Source organism: Mesoplodon mirus, assembly GCF_964341445.2.
Source record: "Mesoplodon mirus genome assembly, chromosome: 10".
Classification (NCBI taxonomy): Eukaryota; Metazoa; Chordata; class Mammalia; order Artiodactyla; family Ziphiidae; genus Mesoplodon; species Mesoplodon mirus.
In genome coordinates, this window is record NC_138986.1 from 21,540,232 (window position 1) to 21,562,692 (window position 22,461).

Genomic DNA, 22,461 nt, shown 5'->3' on the forward strand with positions numbered 1-22,461 from the left:
GGGAAAATTTCTGCCATTATTTATTCAAATATTATTTTCTGCCTCCTCCCCCTTCTCTTCTTTTTAAAAATAGGACTCCAGTTATATATATATATAGTTCCACAAGTCACTGAGACTGTGTTCGTTTTCTTCCTCCAGTCTTTCTATTCTCTGTGCTTCAGGATGGATAATTTCTATTGCAATGTTTTCACATTCACAGATCCTTTTTCCCCTACATTCTCTAATCTTCTGTCAATCCCATTCAGTGTATTTTTTATACATAAAAGTTTTGTTTGCATTTTTAACATCTTCCCTTCCTTCTCCCAGTCATGTCAACTTTCCCTCTGTCTTCTTGACCTATGGAGTACATTTGTAATAGTCGCTTTAATGTCCTTGTCAGGTAATTTCATCTCTATCAATTCTGAGTCTGTTTCTATTGATAGACTTTTCCCTTGGTTTGGGGTCAAGTTCTCCTACATCTTGCATGTCTAGAAATTTTGGTTGGATGCCAGGTATGATAAATTTTGTCTTGAGTGTTGGATTTTTGTTTTGTTTTGTTCTTCCTTAAAGAGTAGTGTTCTTTTTTCTCTCAGGCAGTTAGTTCCTGAAGATCAGTTTAATAATTTTTTTTTTTTTTTTTTTTTTTTTTTTTTTTTTTTTTTTTTTTTTTGCTGTACGCGGGCCTCTCACTGCTGTGGCCTCTCCCGTTGCGGAGCACAGGCTCCGGACACACAGGCTCCGCGGCCATGGCTCGCGGGCCCAGCCGCTCCGCGGCATGTGGGATCTTCCGGGATCGGGGCACGAACCCGTGTCCCCTGCATCGGCAGGCGGACTCTCAACCACTGCGCCACCAGGGAAGCCCCAGTTTAATAATTTTGAAGCTACTTTTAATGCTTTAAAGAGTGGGACTTGAGTAACATTTACTCAAGAACAGTGACTCATACCTGACCCTTCATGCCCTATCTGTTCAATGAGGTCTCTTTACTCTGGCTAGTGGGAACACGAATTATTCCTGACCTTAAATGGGCTCTTGGATTTATTCAGTTTATAGACCCTCAGTAATTGTTCTTTTCCTCAAACGGTAGAGCTTCATCCTATTCATGTGAAGACTGATATTCAGCCAAAGACTAGAAGGAACTCTATGCAGGTTTTTGGAGATCCTTCTCTTCAGAGCTCCCTTACGTTCCAGTACTCTCTCCACAAATTCTACCACCTCAGGATCTCTGAACTCTGGGCTCCTTAACTCAGTGAGACCCCCAGGGCTTTGAGACTCCCCTCCCAGTGCTATCTATGATCTGGGAATCACCTCCAGGCAGAAAGCCAAGGCGATTAAAGGGCACACATAGTTAATTCTCTTTCTTCAGGGATCATAGCCTTCAGCAGCTCTGTTGACCAATGTCTGAAAATTAGTTCTTTTATTATATTTTAACAATCTTTTAGTTTACAATGTGGGGGAGATAATTCCAGACGTTATCACTTCTGCATGGCTGGAAGCAGAAATCCCCTAGACGCAATATACTTTCTTCCAACTTTGCCTTAATATTCTGCTTTGAGTGCAGAATATATGCTGCAAATTGCCAGGTTCTATCACAAATGCAAACTCTATTTACTACTGGGCTTCCTCCCCTCATCCCTACCACCCTCAGTTCTCAGAAACTTTTACCCAGACTTTCAACTAGACTTTTGAAATCAATATAGGGACTTCCTAAATTATAATTTAACTAGTGCCAAGATTATAGTCTCCAGCTGAGCCAATTTAAGTGGAAAACTCACTTCTTAGAGGTACAATCTTTTAGGGCATCTGTCTTTGGAAAACCATTTTGTAATATAAAAATTCCAAAATTACTGGTAACCATACTACAGAATTTATATATGTAAAAGGAGTGGTAAAATGGTGAAGGACATTTGTGCTTCCCTGGAACTGCCAACCAGAATCTATGGTTCAGGATAAAACTTGCCAAGTGTCTCACCTTTTCAGTTCAGAGAACTGCCTTCTTGATGCCAGTTGCACATTGTGAGATGTGCTAACGGAAGACCTCCAGCAGAACCAGTTTCTTAAACCCCACTACTTTGGTCTTTATAGAATAAAGAACACAGGGGGGACAAGGGTATTAGACTTCTGAAGGAAGGTTCATGAAGTATTAACAATGCCTTTTCCTTCCTTCCTTCCTTGCTGGAGAGCCTGGGAGAGAGAAAGCAGGGAGATTTCTATTTGTTCCACCCTCTTCTGTTGAAATCTGTTTCCCCAATTCCCTCCGCCCTCAGTAAGAGCTGTGGGGTTGGGGGTAAGGTTGTGTGCCATGGAGCTGACAGAGCATTTGATGGTGCTGCTGGAGCTGTGAGAGAGGGTGCCCCAGAGCAGCCTGGGTACCCACCCTTGGCTTGGCAAGGATGGAGGAGTGCCTGTCATAGAAGGTAGCTGGGGCTGGACAGAAGCCGAGACCTTGGGGTGGATTGCTTGTTGCCTTGGAAATAGGGGAGCAGAGGGCAGGGGAACTGTGCGAGGGGGGACCCTCATGGAGCTCCCTAAAGAGCTGACAGTTTCATCCCCACTCTAAAGCCAGAGCCGACACTTGTTTCCAGCCCCTTGGTGTCAGACTGAGAGGCAGAGAAGGGAGTTGCCAGCTCTGATGTCATTTGCTCTATAAGCAGAAATCCCTCCCTTTTCCCCCAGGCACAGGGAGGAGAGAGAGGGGGATGGGGACGTTTTGACAGTTTGGATTTCAAAAAGCACAGGATGAAATATTAAACCTGAATGGGATGAAGAAATAAGGTGTCTGGCTCAGGTGGGATGTAGGGTTGAGGGCCCAGAACATTTAGCACTGCTTGATAATGAATGAATTCCATTCTTGCAAATATCTATGTTGAGACTATTCTTTCAAACTTATTAATATGCTTGTGCATGTATGTAAAACTGGAGATGGCAGTAAAAAAGCTCTCACGTTGTGTTTGATTTTACATGCTTGCAAAATTCCCTTGAGAGAATATTACTGCATGGGTTGATTTGACTGGGGCTTTGAAAATGTATATTTTCAATAAAGCTTGGACATAAGATGGCTACCTCTCTTCCTGGCAAATCTCCCTGTAGCTAACATAGGCATTTGTTATTACTCCAAAATCCTTCGAATTGTACTTGAAATTAGAGTTATCTGTCTCAAAAATTTTCATTGCTTAGTTGATGAGGAGGCAAAGCATCCAAATGTCTTTGGATGTTTCCATGGGGACTTCTTCAATGATCCTCAGCACTTCCATTTCAATAGATCAGATTCTGAGTGACTTTGACAGGCTTTCAGCACTGGGTAATTGGTTTGGCTTAGTGAAGGACAGCAGTGTTGGTCACTCAATGATTAGAAAGTCACAAGTATGAGTTTGAGATATTACCGTGTGGCTATTACTCTGTATGCAGAGGTGTGTGTGTGTGTGTTTAGCATAGCACAAGTCTAGCCCACATAAACATAGAAAAATGCTTAATGATAACATATGTTTCTTATTGCTGCTGTAAAAAATTATCAAAACTTAGTGGCTTAAAACTCAAATTTATTACCTAACAGTTCTGGAGGTCAGAAGTCCTAAAGTTAAGGTGCTAATAAGGGCAGTATTGAGGCTCTGGGGGAGAGTCTGTTTCCTTGCCTTTTTGAGCCTCTAGAGGCTACCTGCAATCTTTGGCATGTGGCCTCTTCCTTGCATCACTCCAACTTCTGTTACCATGGTCACATGTCTTGCAATCACTGTGAGTCTACTGCTCCCTCTTACAGGGACCTTTGTAATTACGCTGGATACACTGGATAATCCAGGGTAACCGTCACATCTCAAAATCTTTACCTTAATTCTATGTCAAAGTCCCTTTTGCCATGAAAGGTAAGATATTCAAAGGCTCTGGTGATTAGAGGATGTGGACATCTTTGGGGGATGTTACTACCATGTCACATTAACTAAAAAAGCAAAAAATCATATGATCTCATGCACCTGTAAAACGTTAAATTCCAGTAACTGTTATGATCATGACTTCCTATCTGTCTATTGCCCTCATTTCGCTGTCTGCAACCTTATTGAGACTGCCAATCTCTGGCCCATTTTACTGTGTCCCAGTGTTGGTCCTCTGTCTTTCCTCCTCAGTTCCTTCTAGGCCACATGGTTCATCCTTCCAACCATCCTTGCCAATGCCCTTGGCTCACACCTACTTGTTCTTTTGTGGCACGTACTTTCAACTTCCTTATGATGCCTGGTTTGTTGAAGTCTCTTGGAGGAAATCCCCAAATGGTCCTTGTTATCACCAAGGTAAATTCATGATCTTTGAGGGCCCTCAGTGTGGGCTTGACAGCTTTCTATATTTTCATAGTCTAGACCACTCTTTTAGGGTACGTTATAGGCTCCAACCCCATTCTCTGTTCTCTCACTCTCTTCAGACAATTCTTTGAGGAAAAAATTGCAGCCATCAAAGCCACCAAAAAGAAGTCCATGAACTTTGCCCTTTGTCCTGTAAACTCACTTCCAAGGACTTTTGTCTCTTTCCTCTTTCCTGTGACAGTGGGAGAGGTGTTTCCTCCTAAGGCTAACCCAGAATAATCACAAACCAGGAATATCCACAATTGATTCATATTCCCCTTGCAGACTGTGTTCTACAGGTCTAAGTTCTGCTTTCAAAATGGCATCCTGGGGGATTCCCTGGTGGCCCAGTGGTTTGGACTCTGCACTTCCACCACAGGGAGCATAGATTCAATCCCTGGTCAGGGAACTAAGATCCTGCATGCCTCGGGGTGTGGTCCAAAAAAAAAAAAAAAAGGCATTCTGTAATTGCTAGCTCTGCTTCTTTACCATCCACTAATGTCAATGACTCCTCAATTCCCTGGAATCTAGATTCTGTCACTACAATTTCACTGAATTGGCACCTGACCTACATACAGAAAAATCCAAAGTCAAGTTCATTATCAAACCCATCCCAGGCTAATTCTCCTCCAGGTTTCTTATTTAAGGAAATGGTGCTCTCATTATCTTGATCGCATCTTAGATGGTATTCTCTCAATTACCCTACAATATAGCAGCTACAAGACCTGAAGATTCAATTCCTTAATATATGTTATATTCAATTTCCTCATATATATTTTATATAATAGTCAATTTCCTAATGCCTATATTATACATAATTATACATATACTATACATATTATATATAATATATACATACTTTTCCCATATCTCTATTATAGGATCAGATGTTCATCTATATTTTCTTATATTTTTTATACTTTTTTTTACATTTCATTATTTAATTTATCTGAAATTGTATGTGTGTACGTTTTTCATGTGTGTGTGGGTGTGTGTTTTAAGGGAGGAATCTAGCCTTTTCTTTCTTTACCAAATAGTTATTCATTTGTTGTAGCACCTTTCAATCATTTTGTATGCCCTTGCTGATTTGAAATGCTATCTTTATTATTTACTAAATGTATATATATTCTAGGACCTGTTTCTGGGTTTGTTTTCTATTTTATTGATTTTTCTCTCTATTCTTGAGCCATACCACATTATTTTAGTTATTGCTTTTTTTTTTTTTTTTTTTTTTTTTGCGGTACACCGTCCTCTCACTGTTGTGGCCTCTCCCGTTGCGGAGCACAGGCTCTGGACGCGCAGGCTGAGTGGCCATGGCTCACAGGCCCAGCCGCTCCACGGCATGTGGGATCCTCCCAGACCGGGGCATGAACCCAAGTCCCCTGCATTGGCAGGCGGACTCTCAACCACTGCGCCACCAGGAAAGCCCTAGTTATTGCATTTTTATAATATGTTTTAACAGCACAAGTATGCTTGAATTATGTGCCATTTTCAAGATTTTTCAGTTGTTTTTACCTGTTTCTTCTGTTAAATGAAGAAAAAAACTTCAGCAATTTTAGAATGGAGTTATATAGTACTTATAAATTATTTGGAGGAAGAAATAACCTCTTTAAGAATGGAGTCTTCTTTTCCAGAATTTAGGATATTTTTCCATTTTTATTTGTCTTTTAAAAAAGTCCCTCAGGAGAAAAATATACATCATTTGGTCATGAAAAATTGTCATTTTATTATAGTATTAGATTTAGGTTGCTATCTATCTATGATGCTATCTATGATAAGCAAAATTTTGGTTTTATTTTGAGGGGTATATTAAGTCTGAAAAATAATTTGAGAAGCTTTTCATTGTTCTGCACCTTTGGTACAATTTCTTGTTAAACGCTTGCTGGTTAATTTGCTTTAGTTAATTATTATTTCTTGTTCCAGAAGTGGAGCTAGAAGCACATTCTTCCTCCTCTCCCCTCCTCAGGAATGTGGATGATGGAGTCATCTTTACACTTGCACGTAGAGAAAAGGGTAAAGCGTGAACATCCTTTTGAGCACTGGTGGGGTTAAGCCAGAGGTTCCAAGCCAGAGGGAGAAACCGCAGGTCATTTTTTTCTCACCACTCGGTGATTATAGAGCAAGTAGTAGAGTCATCCCGATGGATTCTGCTCCAGGACAAGCCTGGAGTTTCTGTGAAGGGTCAGTGGGTGCATTGGCAGCACCTGGGCTGAGTGGGCATGTCTTAGCACATTCCCTATCCCTGGCGAGACAGCCCTGGGTGTCCTGCCAGAAGTGTGGCCAGAGTTCAGGGCCTGGAGTTCCCAAAGCAAAGATGACCCACCATGGGAAAACCAAACCAAACCCCAAATCTGATTGTATAATCTTATTTCAAACCTAGCAGTGATATATAAATCCAACGTGCTGCAATATAAGTGAGTTGAATCAGCCTTAGGTCTAAAGCCCCACAGGTGTCAACTCCTTTAGGTGTTGTTTGGTGGCAAAAAGTAGGAAAGTGTTATTTTCTAAAGAAGAGGGGTAGTAACAGGGCTCCAGATGAACTGTCCCAGAAAGTCCTCAAAAGTATTCCATTCCTTGAGGTTTCTTCATTCTGACAGTCAACTGGAGAAGTAATTTCCTTTTAAATGGTGGTTTTTCTTCTTTCCTGCCTTTTTTTTTTAAACAACATTTAATTTTCTGTTAATAGTATCAATTCTATAGTTACATAAAACTTTTTTCTTAAAACATAGACCTTTCTCACTTCAGGTCAAAATATAACTTATTTGATGCTAGATGTAACACACAACATCTCAGAAAAATAACAGTAACACTGTCATGGACATCTTTATCTGGTTTCTGACCTTAAAAGGGAATGCCTTTGGTATTTGAGATGACTATTTCTTCTCATGATATGAGATATTTTTATATTACTAATGATATTATCAAAAATAAATGTTAAAATTTCTCAAATGCCTTAGAGCAGCTGTGGAGAGAATCATATGATTTTTTTCTTTGTGCACTATTGAGACAATGTTTTTAACAAAAATCCTAATATTAAAGCCAGCCTTGAATTTTTAGAATAAACCTTACTTTTCAAAAATGATTTCTATAGTGTTGGGTTTATGTTGCTGATATTTTAGCTAAAGCAAGTAAAAAAGTTTTTTTTGCATATTGCCTTTGTTTTGAGGGTTTTATTAACTTTGAAAAGTAATTTGGGAAGTGTTTCATCATTCTGTAATCTTGGAACAGTTTAATAAACATGAGAATTGTTACTTGAAAGTTTTCAAGAACTTGCTCATAAAATACTCTGGACCCAACTCCTTTTTTAGAGATAGTTAATTGAACATTAAAAAAAATGGTTTTCCACAGGGAGATCAGCTCGGTGCTTTGTGACCACCTAGAAGGGTAGGATTGGGAGGGTGGGAGGGAGATGCAAGTGGGAGGAGATATGAGGATATATGTTTATGTATAGCTGATTCACTTTGTTATACAGCAGAAACTAACACACCACACCATGGTAAAGCAATTATACTCCAATAAAGATATTTTAAAAAATGGCTTTCACGAATATCAGTCTATTACAGCTTTCTAATTCTTATTGAATCCATTTTCCTTGAATTTCATTGGGTTCTAAGAATTTGTTGTCATAGAGCTATAAGACATATTTTTATAATTAAAAATTTGTTTACATCTGTGCTTGTATTGCCAAGTGGTTTGTGTTTCTCTCTTTTCAGTTAATATATCAGTAGTTTCATATTTTAATGCTATTTGTATAGATGAGATACTGCATTTTTAATCAATTTATTTATCAATTCTGCTGGTTTTTTTCTTGCTGCCTTAATTTCTGCTTTTATTTTTATTCGCTCCTTCCTTATACTTCTCTAAGATTTATTTTTAATGTGTTTTCTACTACCTATTTGGCATTAGTGTTATTTAAAAATCATTATGGTCAAAGACTTTGTAAGTTAGCTTTTTTTTTCAACAAAATTATTCTTTTGGGATTTGTCAAAAAGATACATATTTTTAAAATAAAAAAATTGCAAGAACCAGGCTCAGTAAACCCATTTTCAACAGGTAATAGAAACAAAATAAGAAAGGAAACACCAGTGTTGTTAGGGGTTTGAGAGGCACCATGCAGGCATTAGGCTAGGGGTTGCTTGCTCTTTATTAAAGTTATAGTTTGCATCTAGGAAATATTTCACAAAATTAAATCATGAGATCCAAATACACTCAGGGTTTTAACTAAATCAATGCAATTATTACTAATATTGCCTTGTTTGAGACAACTGTGACATTACTGCAATAGGGAACATCCATCTCGTTTCCTCCAGGCTTATGCTTATTCTTCAGCCTCCTGTAAGGACTAAATAAATACATGAATGCTATGCTTCACATCTGCTCCTTTGACTTTCACATATTTCTCAACAAGAAACACAATAGGATTCTCTTCTTCCTTGATTAAATGGAATTACAATTGCAAAAATTAAAATCCAATGACCAATTTTAGTTTTAAAAATTAGAAGAGGTAAATAAAAAAAGAAAAAAGATGTTATTATCAATAATGAATTCGGAAAGAATTCTTTAAAACAATTGAGGGCAAGTTATTTTGGAAATATCTGTATTTTATTCTTATATATATATATTTCTGCATAAAAGGTGTTCCCTCTCTCTGGGGCAGGGAGGTGAAGGCGGATTCCACTGGTTTCTTTGAAGTTTCTCCTGCATTACCAATGCCCCGGGGGTCTTCATTGGTCTTCATTGGTGGCTCCATCCTGCTCTTCCGTTTAGACTTAGATCTCATTCCAATTTAGGCTTCTCTTTCTCTTCTTCCATACCTAGAAATACAGGCAAAGTTCTTTATTTGGACATCAGATTAAACTAGGAGCAGGTTTGCCAAAGCTGCTTTAAAAGAACTCTCATCTCTCCACACTTCTCCTCACCCACCCTGCATGCCCATCCCTTTTCTCCTCGCTAAGAAGAAAAGTCGTTTACAACTTTCTCCAGAAACTTCCTCAGTGACCTCCCTCCCTCCCCTTCCCCCCAAATCAGGACATAACTTCTCTGAGACACACCCAGCTCTTAAGGCCTCTGGGAGTGAGGGATGCAAGTTAGTTCTTGACTCGTTGAGTTTGCACAGAAATCCCAACCAGACTGCCTTGTAACCAGCTTCTAGCAACAGGAGGTGTGGAGCTGATGAGTTTCAAAGAGACCTCATTTATTTGTATTTTACTCCCGTCCCTTCCCAAGGCAAGGACTCTGGATTTTCAAAAGCAGATCTTTTTTGTTTATTTGTCTTGTTTTGCTTTTAAGGCCCATAGAGAGCTTATTAGCCACAAAAACTATTTATTTCCAGACCCACGTGTACGTAAACTCAAGTTCCGCCTCTGTTCTACGCAAGCCTGGTAGAACTATGTTTTTCTTCCTGAAAGACTCATACGTACCGGACTGGTAAGACCTTGCCTGTTGTCTGTAATGAATAGTTAGTGATATTTCATTTTCCCGGAGATGAAAATGTTTAAGTCATTCTCATAAATTAAAGTTAAATCTGGCAAATGCTCCCCACTTCTTTTTTCTTTTGCTTCTACTTAAACACCTTTCTCCTAACACCGGATTCTCAGAGCCTTTTTGCTGGAATAAAAGAACCCCAGATACTGCATTGCAGGTTTTGTTGGTATTCTCTTATAAGTTGCAAATTCTCTGAAGGTAGAGCCCTTAACTGTTTTGTTCCTGATTATATCCCAAGCACCTAACACAGTGTCTGTCTGAGAGTACGAGTTCAATTAACCTTTATGGAATAAATTAATAAACGGTGAACATAGAGAAGGCCGAACTAGTGGGAAAGCAGTAGAATGAAACATGGAGGGTCGTCACGATAGGGCTTAGAGTAGGAGAGAGACCCCCGCGCCTTCCCCCAGCTCCCAGCTCCTAGCACCATGTGTTTGTGTGATCAGGGTGGTAGCAGTGGAGCGCGAGTAACATTCTCAGAACAGGTGTCCTTAGACTTTTAGGTTTGGTTTTCACGACTAAGGAACTGGCGGAGATCTATAACACTTTTTCCAAAGTACTTCTCAGAAATCATGTTAAGGAAAGCTTCACATTGAAGAGTAAGGACATCTGAAGGGAGGCGGAATAGGGTTGAGGGGGAGAAGGCAGGAGACGGCCTAGTTGTTGGGTAACCAAGGCAAAGGCAGAAAAACACAACATAGATTCTGTTCAAACAGCACACGTGACTTGGGTCCCAGCTCTGTCCCATGTTCCCTCTCCTGTGGAGAAGCTAATAACTGCTTGCTTTTCTTTTCAAAGTCTCTTTTCTCCTAAGTGTTCTCCTGCAGATGGGTTGAGTTGGCAGCAATAGTGGAATCTTAAAAAGTGGGGGTGGAGAACAGGGGGTGTTCATTGACCCAGACAGGGAAAGTGGCTCCCCACCTACTTTAGTTTGGCAGCTTTGAGGTAGAGGGAAAAAATTAGACAGCTGTAAATAATATTTGGAAGAACCAGAGGTATAATTTCCACACAACTAGCAGAAAGAAACCTGTCACAAAGCTGAGGCAGGATGCTTTTTCAGAAACGTAGAGGAAGAGCTGATTGACCCTGAGAGAGTCAGACACATGTGGTTCCCCCATGCTGGGAGAGGGGCCTGGAGGGCAGCGCTGGAACCCTGGAGGCCTGCGTGGGCCTGTGTGGGACATGAGTGGGATGGAAGGCTGGGGAGAACAAAGGCGGAGGTTTCTGTCACATGGGCCTGGCTCCGACCTCCTCTCCCTTCTGCTCTTTTACCTGCTTTCTCCGCCCTCACCCCAACCTTTCACTTCTGGACACTTGCATTTCTCCTCGTATAAAATTTGACTTTAATAAGACTGGTCACCCCAGTCAGACACACTGGAATTAGAATAAATTTTTAGCTTAAGCACAGAATATTTCAGCAATTGTAGGCTGAACTGTGTCTCCCTCAAATTCATGTGTTGAAGTCCTGATGCCCAGGACCTCAGAATGTGAGAGAAGGCCAAGGGTGTGTCTGCACAACCATTTGCTAAAGAGATGAGGCATGTGACTCATGGATCCAAGGAACCGTCTCAGTAGAAGCCAGGAAGGACCTGTGGGAGACCTCTCATCTGATGACTTGGAACCCCACGAATTACATGGGAGAATTTTGTACCAGCGGAAACACAGCCAGCCTGGACTGAAAGAGACAGAGACAGGTTGAAATAAAGGAAGAATGAATCTGAAGGTGGCTCAGCGGCTGGCTGCTCCTTGGTCCCCGAGGGCGGCCACCAGCACCAAGAGTGCAGGGCCACACCCCCCTTCCTGATGAGTCCTGAGGGTATGGCATTCAGCCAAAGAGGATTATTCTCAAGTCTTAAACTCAAACGGAATTTGTCCTGCTGGCTTTCAAACTTGGTTGAGAACTGTGACCCTTTTCTCCCTATGATTCTTTTTTCTTTGGAAAGGGGAATGCATGTTCTATGCCTGTTCCACCACTGTGTTTCGGAAGTAGATAAATTTCTGTTTGGTTTCACAGGTTCACAACTGGAGAGCAATTTTGCTTCAGGATGAATCATACCCCGGGTCTTACCCATACCTGATTTAGTTGATATTTAAGATGAGATTTTGGACATAAAAGTTGATGCTGGAAATACTTTGGGGGTTGTTGAGAATGTACTTTGCATGAATGAAGGACATGAATTTTGGGGGGCAGAGGTAGAATGTTATGAGCTGAATTGTGTCTCCGCAAACATAACCCCTCTTACCTCAGAATGTGATTGTATTTGGGGATAGGGTCTTTTCCAAGTTAAAATTAGGGTGAGCCCTAATCAAATATGGCTGATGTCTTTACAAAAAGGGGAAATTTGGAGGTAGCCTCACGTATAGGGGAGAATGCCATGTAAACATGAAGACGGTCATCTACAAACCAAGAGAGAGGCCTGGGACAGATCCCTCCCTCACAGTCCTCAGAAGCAACCAATCCTGCCAATCCCCCGATTTTGGACTTCAGGCCTCCAGAACTGTGGGACCTTACATTTCTATTGTTTAAGCTATTTAGTAGTCCTTTGTTGTAGCTTCCCTAGCAAACCAATGTAACATCCACAAAGCCACCTTGAGTTACTTTCTTTTCTTTATTTTTTTAAAAAACATTTATTTATTTTGGCTGCGTTGGGTCTTCGTTGCTGTGCGCGGGCTTTCTCTAGTTGTGGCGAGCGGGGGCTACTCTTCGTTGCAGTGCGTGGGCTTCTCATTGCAGTGGCTTCTCTTGTTGCAGAGCATGAGCTCTAGGTGTGTGTGCTTCAGTAGTTGCAGCACGTGGGCTCAGTAGTTGTGGCACGTGAGCTCTAGGGCGCACAGGCTCAGTAGTTGTGGCTCGTGGGCTCTAGAGTGCAGGCTCAGTAGTTGCGGCTCACGGGCTTAGTTGCTCCACAGCATGTGGGATCTTCCTGGACCAGGGCTCAAACCCGTGTCCCCTGCATTGGCAGGCGGGTTCTTAACCACTGCACCACCAGGGAAGTCCGAGTTACTTTCTTTTAAAAAGAGCAAATGCTTCATTGTTAATTTAGCCTATTTTAAGGACTTTTTGTTCATAGTTCATATCAGGCTGATCTGTTTTGTTATTTTATAAGCTAGATCCATGATTCTGAGTAAAATTTCGCAGCTCTCATGTGTCTGGGTTTCCAATGGTGACATTCTGATGGTTTACTAGAAATAACAGAGGATTGAACATCAGTCAGAAGGTGTTGACTTTGCAACCACCTATTTTGGTGGGTCACTTATTGCTGGGCCTCAGCTGCCTCTTAGTAAAAACAAAAAAAAAAATTGGCATAGATGGTTTCTAATCTAATTTTTATTCTAAGATTCTATAGTAACGTGATTTTTATTTTGAAGTTGAAGCCAACATAACCAAATGAAGGAAGCTGAGCCATTAAAAATCTGTAAAGATGGATGCAAGGAAGGGGGCTCAAATGTGGTATTCCTGCTCCTTGGGGGTTTTTATTTGGGGCGTAATAAATGTACTCAGGATTGTAATACTGTACGTGATTGCATTCAATTCCTTCTAATACACACACACACACACATGCATACACACAAACGACTGCTTTTAATCAACAGTTTCAAACTCTACCTACAGAACCAAGCCACTGTGAGGGAGCAAAATGGCCTGGTGAGAACTAGGGAAAATTAAAGGGCCATTTAACGGGGGCAACTGATACTCATTTCTAATCCATTGTTGCCAGAAGAGGATAGTGGGCTTGGTGTTGCCAGATGTTAAAATACTAGATTAGCTGAGAAATCCGGCCTTTGCGTGAAATCTCCCAATTTTTTTTTTTTTATTTTTTTTATTTTTGCGGTATGCGGGCCTCTCACTGTTGTGGCCTCTCCCGTTGCGGAGCACAGGCTCCGGATGCGCAGGCCCAGCGGCCATGGCTCACGGGCCCAGCCGCTCCGCGGCATATGGGATCCTCCCAGACCGGGGCACGAACCCGTATCCCCTGCATCGGCAGGCGGACTCTCAACCACTGCGCCACCAGGGAGGCCCATTCTCCCAATTTTTAAATGTTGGTTCGGGGGCTTCCCTGGGGGTGCAGTGGTTGAGAATCTGCCTGCTAACACAGGGGACACAGGTTCGAGCCCTGGTCTGGGAAGATCCCACGTGCCGCGGAGCAACTAGGCCCGTGAGCCACAACTACTGAGTCTGCGCGTCTGGAGCCTGTGCTCCGCAACAAGAGAGGCCGCGATAGTGAGAGGCCCGCGCACCAGGATGAAGAGTGGCCCCCGCTTGCTGCAACTAGAGAAAGCCATCGCACAGAAACGAAGACCCAACACAGCCAAAAATAAATAAATAAATAGACTTGTGTTTAAAAAAAAAAAAAATGTTGGGTCAAAAACAAAAATCCTATGTAGGCCTAACAAAACTTTTTGGCAGGTAAAATTTGGAGGAGGCCATCAGTTTGCAATCACTCTCATAAACAAAAAAGATGCACTTGACACAAAACATCTGCCTCTGGGGAATTAACTAGATGGTTCCATGTAGATAAAATTAATCTCTACATCTGAAATGAGCTACAAAATGTTAGTCAACCTTAACTCGCATTATTAAGAGAATGGCACAAATTAAATTGGACAGATCATTAAAAAAAAAAACAACAAAAACCTTAGCTTCACTATTCATTTTTAACGTCTAACTCAAAGCTGCTAAAAAGCAATATTCTATTCATCTAGACTGGATTTTTTCTCTCCTGGTTTTCAGGCAATCTTCTCTTAGAAGTAGTAGAACAACGACCAAATGAACGTTGGAATCAAGCTAATCAAGGGGAAACAGGAGTCATAAGTACTTCCTTAATAACATAGATTGGACACATTAGCTTAAATTTAAATATGGCCTTTCTCCCAAGAAGCTGAGAAAAGTTTATATTTTGTTTTGAAAATATTTTTGTAAGTTAACTAAATATTTTATAAATTATCTAATAGAGAAAGATTACAATTCCCATTGAACATAGAAGAAAATTATTAAAAGATTAATTTCTGGTCCCCCAAGCTGTAGCCTGAATTGATAAAAATATTTAACACTTTTTCTAATAGACCACTGCCTAAAATCAAGCCAGCTACTGAGAAAGGAAACCCTTAAATTCCTCTGGGCCATTTAACATTGGCTAACACCTTGACGCATACAGTCCTAGAAGATCCATGCACAGAAGTCCAATTCAATAACATGCAATGACTGCGTTTTATTTGTCTAATTAGATCAACTTCCTGGAATAGTATCTGGCACAAAGTAGGGTGCTCAATGTTTGTGGATCACAGATCATTTGCAGGTGATGTCTACAATGCTGTGACTGTGTCAGAGGCGATGATACCCAGAGCTCTCTAAAATCCCCAAACCGTCTTGCCTTTGGATGTATTTTCATTCAGGACTCAAATCACTACATATCTGTGCTGTCATTTTTTCCACCCTCCCATTTTTACATTATCTGACATACACTTTGGACAAGTTTTGTTTTGCACTGCTGGGGTAAGATTACATGCCTTGCCAAGATGGAGGCTCTGCCATAAATAGAAACAAAAGGGAAATCAAATCATAGGTTAAGAGAGTTTTTGCAGCCATGAAGTATTACCCTTTACTGCCCGTCCCTCTTTGCTACCTTCAAGTCTTGAATATGACAGTCACTGCTTCATCACACTTGCCAGAGGTATTCTGCGCTGCTGAGAGTTCTGGCAGAGTGGTGGCAAGCCCTCTTGGAAGCTGCTGCGCCCACGCGAAGGATGATGTAAGAAGTGGAGATTTGGGTGATTTCTAATGAGACTGTTTGGTTACATTTAATAATTTGTCTATTTCACCGGGGGGTCCCTTTAGCTACGGCAGTGTTTTGTTAATCAGAGTGAACTTCCTAAACTTTTTTTTTTCTGTTAACACTACATTTCTCCCTGTAAAATTTTATAGACATGCTTCTTTTGTCTTAGATTTGGATGTTTTACTAGCTAATATGACAAAGTAATAAATCTTTCAGGTAACTGCCAGCAGCTCAAATTAATATGGTAGTTATAAAAATGAAACTCTTCATAAGGGATCCTGTGCTACAGTGGAATTTTCCATCCGTCTCTGCACACACTCTTTTAGGCAGCAATTCTTTTGTTTTATGCTCCCCCAAACAATACTTACTTCTCTGTGTATCCCAGATATAGCTGTTCAGAACTTCTCCCAGCAGGTACAAAAAGTTCATTAAGATGGTTGTAGACCCAAAGAAGAGGATTCTGGCTCCTGGGCCAATGTGTTCCAGGAAAGGGTACACCCACATCCCCGTTACATGATGCACCCAACACACCCTGCAGTGGAATCCGAAAGGAGACAGAGACAGGAGTTACTCTCATGTCAGATTTTAAAGCTGCTGATATTACAAATACAGACCCCCTACTACAAACATTCTTCAGCAATGCCAGTCGCCGTTTGCTTCTGATACTCTGCAACATCCAAGTGTCTGTCAGCTGATAAATGGATGAGCAGAATATTGTATACACATACAATGGAATCATATTTAGCCATAAAGAGGAATGAAATTTTGATACATGCTACAACATGGATGAACCTTGAAAACTTAATGCAAAGTGAAATAAGCCAGACACAGAAGGACAAATATTATATGACTCTATTTATATAAGATACTAGAATACCTAGAATACTTCATAGAGATGAAATGTATAATAGAGGTTACCAGGGCCTGGGGGTAGTGGGGAATAGGGAATGATTATATATGGTACAGAGCTTAAGTTGGGGATAATGATAATATTTTGGGTATAGATAGTGATGATGCTTATATAACAATGTGAATGGATTCAATGACACTCAATTGTACCCTTATAAATGCTTAAAATGATAAATATTATGTTGTGCTATGCATATTTTACCACAATAAAACATTTCCATAGGGTGGAAATTAGGAAAAAAATATCTAAAACTTTCCTTGGTGGAGGGAGTCAATAATGAAAGAAAGATTGAGAAACACTGCTGTAGAGGGGAGAGGCACTCATTAAGCCCATCCAGGTCACCTTGACTAATTGTCCAAACTAAAAGATTTTTACCAAAGGAGGGAGCCAAGCTAGTCACAATTAAAAACAAACATAAAAAAAACTGAAGCATTTGTGAGAATCAACAGAAGTTAAGTTGAACTACCCTAAAGGATTCTGATGCATCATATTTTGTTTGTCCGTATGTTACAGGAAGTTTTATTTTCCTAATCTTGTCCTAATCTTGTCTTGTAAGGAGGTGTTGTGCACCCATCAAAGGGCTTACTAATTTCTATGGAGATAACATGCAATATACCCAAAATGTAATATCATAGAGCTGTAATTGATTTTGCAAACCAACATATAAAATTATAATCTGACTCACTGTAAACTGTTTCCTCAATTAGGCAAATTAGGAGTAGTTCTAATTATGAATGCTAGTTATATTTTTATACTTGTTCCTGGCTTTCTACTTTTGTTCTACTTGAACGAAACTTTCCTTTGCAGCTTTTGGTAACGTCTCTGATGCCAGGCCACTATGCCTCAGAAGTTGTTTGCAATGCACTTTTGGTCTGTATGGAATCATCTTATAATACTGAATAGATATAACAACCATAGCCACATCCCATCTATCTGTAGAGGACTCCTAAATTCATATCTCCAGCCTTGGCCTAGCCTGATCTCCAGAGCTCCATACTCAATTGTCCACTGCACATCTCCCCTTGGAGGATGCATCTCCAAGCTAACGTTTCCATGATGTACTCACCATTCCTGCATCTTAATTCCTGCATATCTGCCCCCTCCCTCTGTCATCCAAAAGCAAACATATGTCTCCCACATCCTTCCCTTCTCAAATCAATGACTACTACCTTACTCCAGCAATTGCTTGGGCCAGAAAATATAGGGTCATTTTTGACATTTTTTTCTCAAAATCCACATCTAATCAATCCATCCTTAGATCCTATTGGCTCTACTTTCCAAATATACTCCAAATATCTACTTCTCACCATTGCCACCACTGCCATCTGGGCTCAAGCCATCATCACCTCTCACCGGCACCACTGCAATCTCTTCTTGACTCAGTTTTCTCCTTGCTACAGTTTATGCTATAGTCCATTCTCATTGGAGCATCCAGGCTGATCTGAATTAAAGTCAGGTCTTGCCACTACTTTGCTCAAAGTAGCTTTCCTCTCTCAATTGAGTATAAGCAAGAGTCCCTAGATGGTTCTTCAAGGCCCTGCCTAAGCAGGCTGGGCACTTTTCTAACTTTTCTCCTACTAATCTCCCCCTTACTCACTCCACTCCGGCCACAGTGACTTCTTGCTATTCCTTGAGCACACAAAGCATGCTGTATTTGTTCCTGTGCCCAGAACATTACTTCTTACTCCCATCTCCCCCAGTTTTCCCAGGTCTCCCTTGTGTCTTTTAGGTTTTCCTCTATGTCCTCTGTCAGTAAACCTTTTCTGTAAAGAATCAGACAGTAAATATTCTCAGTTTTGCAGGGCTTACTGTCTCTGTCACAACTCTCAGCTCTGCCATTGCAGTGTAAAAGCAGCTGTAGACTGTATGTAAACAAATGATAGGGTTGTGTTCCAATAAAACTTTATTTATAGACATTGAAATTTGAATTTCATATAATTTTCACAAATCTTGAAATATTCATCTTCTTTTGATTTTTTCCCAATCATTAAATAATGTAAAAACCATTCTTAGCTGGGTCATAAAAGAACAAAAAAAGAAAAACAGATGGTGGGTGGGCTGGATATGGCCCACTGGCTGTAGTTTGCTGCTCCCTAATTTAAGTAGTTCTTTGTATAATGGCCAACTGGCACACGAAGAGGTGTTCAACATCACTAATCATCAGGGAAATGCAAGTCAAAACCACAATGAGATATCACCTCATACTTGTCAGAATGGCTATCCTCAAAAAGACAAGAAATAATAAGTGTTGGTGAAGATGTAACAAAAAGGGAACCATAATATACATTGGTGGGAATGTAAGTTGGTGCTGCCACTATGGAAAACAGTATGGCAGTTCCGCAAGAAATTAAAAATCAAACTACAATATGATCCAGCAATTCCACTCCTGAAACTATACCTGAAAAAAATGAAAACACTAATTCATAAAGATATATTCACTCCAATGTCCACAGTGGCATAATTTGCAGTAGCCAAGATATGAAAATTATCTTAAGTGTTCATCAACAGATGAATGGATAAAGATGTGGTATATATACACAATGAAAAATTACTCAGCCATAAAAAAAATGAAATTTTGCCATTGCAACAACATAGGTGGACCTGGAGAGAATTATGCTTAGTGAAATAAATTAGAGAAAGACAAATACTGCATGTTATCACTTATATGTGCAATCTAAAAAATACAACAAATGAGTTAATATAATAAAACAGACTCACAGATACAGAGAACAAACTAGTAGTTACCAGAAGGGAGAAGTGTGAGGGGAGGGGCAAGATAGGTGAAGGGGATTAAGAGGTACAAACTACTAGGTACAAAATAAGCTACAAGGATGTAATGTACAACACAGGGAATATAGCCACTATTTTATAATAATTTTATATGGAGTATAATCTATAAAAATATCGAATCACTATGTTGTACATCTGAAACTAATATGATATTGTAAGTCAACTATACTTCAATTTTAAAAATAGTTCTCTTTATTTCACAAAGGACCTTCGTGCACATTATCTTATTTAGTCTTCTCAGCAATCCCAGATATAGCATGTCATCCTCATTCTACTGAGGTAAAAATCAGAGTTTATGGAGTATAGTCAGAATATGTCAGAACTGACAATGGAAATGTAAAATTCTCAGGTTAGGGAAGTGGATAGCTATTCTGAGTATACAATCCCCCTTAACTTATTCAAGCACCCTATGAAGTACGATTATCCCCATTTCACAGATAAAGAAACTGAGACTAGATTAAAGAACTTGTCTTTAAAAACTGCAAAGATGGGAAAGGAACGCACACCTGATTTCTTTTCTCCTGCATGGACTTGCTTCTTTATATGAGGCATTTAATATTGTCTCCAAAAACAAAGAGAAGGTTTTCTTTTCTTTTTTTTTTAAAGTTGCTTTGACTTCGTAGGTCATCATACCATCTCAGATATAGAAGTCCTGTTATGTGGGGTTTCACCTGGATTGGTGTGAATGATGCATCCACTTGTCTTAACAGGTTGTGTGCTTTCACAATTTGTTTGCTTGATATAATCAGGGCTCGACTTTCTGCACAAAAATGACTCACGGCCTTGCTCATTTATTTGTGGAAAGTACTCAGTTCTTGGTTGACTTTCAATTTGTATCTCATTCTAAGACCTTCTCATATTAGTGCCCAAACAGCTTATGCTTAAGGTAATGATGTCAATTTAAATTTTAGTCTAAAAAATTGATAACCATAGTGTGTGTGCATGTGCATACATATATATGCATATGCTAGAGTACTATGAGAATTCTGGGGTTGACTGTTTTATTAAATGTACCTCCAATTTCATTCACTTGAATGTGCAATTAAGAATGAAATTTATTAATGCCTCCTGAGTTGTGCTGCACACTAGGGATACAGAAGCAAATGAGGCAAGGGCAATTCTTGTTCTCACGCAGTACAGTCCAACGAGGAATACAGATATTTACAGAGAAAACACAAGTGTAGTCAGAATTAGGGTAAGTGTGGGAGTGTCATGGGGGCACAGGGATCATTCTCTGCTTTTTTTTTTTTTTTTTTTGCGGTACGTGGGCCTCTCACTGTTTTGGCCTCTCCCATTGCGGAGCACAGGCTCCGGACGCGCAGGCTCAGCGGCCATGGCTCACGGGCCCAGCCGCTCCACGGCATGTGGGATCTTCCCGGACCGGGGCACGAACCCGTGTCCCCTGCATCGGCAGGCGGACTCTCAACCGCTGCGCCACCAGGGAAGCCCCATTCTCTGCTTTTTTGTGAACCTTACACTTACCATGAGGCTTTCTTTCTCTTGTGTATTCACCTTCCTTTCAAACCAGTTTTTTCACAACTGATGAATATGCTCAAATGCTTTTCATTCAAACACAATCAAAAAGTTTCCATCAACTTCACAAATACTGCTCTATATCTCTCCTTCTCTTCAAAGACAAACTTCTCCAGTGAGTCTACACTCACTGATTCCTGGTCTGTACTCTGCACTCCTCCTCCTCCAACAGTCTGGCTTCTTTTCTTATGCTTCACCAAAACATATTGGCTCTTCGACATCAATTTCTCCTGTTTTCTTCCTACCTTGTTGGCTGCTCTTCTTGGTTTCCTTTCTAAGTTCACCCTTTACTCCAGCCATTAAACGTTGAAGTTCCTTAAGGATTGGCTTTTAAACACTCTTCTCATATTATGTCTTCTGGGTCCATGTTCAATGCTGCATGTCTACCACCTATACAGATATTCCACAGATCTATGTCCTAATCCAGGTTTCTCCTCTGTTCCAGAACAGTTGATCAAATAGTCCTCAGAACATCTCATTTTACACATTTTAATGGTACCTCAAACTCCATACAGCTACAGCCAAAGTCATGCTTTTTTCCAACAAGCTTGGTCCTCCTCTGGTATTCCATTTTATTCAATGGTACTATCATTCATTCAGTTTTGTAACTCAAGCCTGGGGGTCATCTTTGCTGTGTCCATCTCTTTCACCACATATATATATTCAGTCCATTACTTTGTCTTGTTAAGTTCGTCTCACACATCTCCCGAATAAGTCTATTTTTCCCATCTCCATGAACAACATCTTAATTTGTGTTGTGATCATCTCTGTCTAGAGTAGTGTAATAGTTTCTAGTTTGTCTCTGCATTTACTTTTGCCTCCTTCTAGTTCATTCTCATAACCACCAGAGTGAGTGTTTCAAACTAGAAACCTGACACATTATATGCCAGCTTCAAACATGTTATTGGCCTTCCATTGCTCTTTTTCAATGACCCCTATCTTTTTTTATTAAAAAATTTTTTTAACATCTTTATTGGAGTATAATTGCTTTACAATGGTGTGTTAGTTTCTGCTGTGTAACAAAGTGAATCAAATATACATATACATACATCCCCATATCTCCTCCCTCTTGCGTGTCCCTCCCACCCTCCTTATCCTACTCCTCTAGGTGGACACAAAGCACTGAGCTGATCTCCCTGTGCTATGTGGCCGCTTCCCACTAGCTATCTATTTTACATTTGGTAGTGTATATATGTCCATGCCACTCTCTCACTTCGTCCCAGTTTACCCTTCCCCCTCCCCACGTCCTCACGTCCATTCTCTGCGAAAGACCCCTATTTTTAATGAAGCCTAGAGTCCCCTTCATAGAGTTGGCTTCTACCTGTCTCATACCCCCACCTCCTACCTTGCTCCCCTTACACTGGTTTTCATTTGGTTCCTGGTTCCTTGATTTTACCATGTTCCTTCCTGCCATGTGGATTTACACATGCTTCTGTTTCTGCCTATGCTGTTAGTTATCCACCCCTTAGACTCATTAAGTTATATTTCTATTTTATAGCTTAGCTCAACTATTATAACTAACCAGCCATCACATTGGAAAATTTTCCCTGATCTGCTAGAGTAGGTCAGATTTTATACATTCTTATAGAACCATGAATCTCTTTTATTTTTTAAGCTCTTCTTTTATTAGTGCTTAAATTTGAATGATATCTTCATTTGCATAAT

General features: G+C 40.3%; 1 protein-coding gene across 2 annotated transcripts in view; it reads right to left on the reverse strand.

Annotated features, from left to right (window-relative positions):
- Positions 1-8,439: 8,439 nt before the first annotated feature.
- Positions 8,440-22,461, reverse strand: part of AIG1 (androgen induced 1) — a 236,382-nt gene continuing 222,360 nt past the window's right edge. The window contains exons 5-6 of one of the 2 annotated variants that reach the window (XM_082634075.1): positions 15,932-16,095; positions 8,440-9,119 (exon numbers count right to left, since the gene is read on the reverse strand). In XM_082634075.1, coding sequence (XP_082490201.1) covers positions 9,082-9,119; positions 15,932-16,095 — 202 coding nt within the window. In that variant the 3' untranslated portion in view covers positions 8,440-9,081. Of the gene's footprint in view, positions 9,120-12,791; positions 12,973-15,931; positions 16,096-22,461 lie in introns of those variants that run through there. The other variant, XM_082634074.1, reaches the window with a different exon arrangement.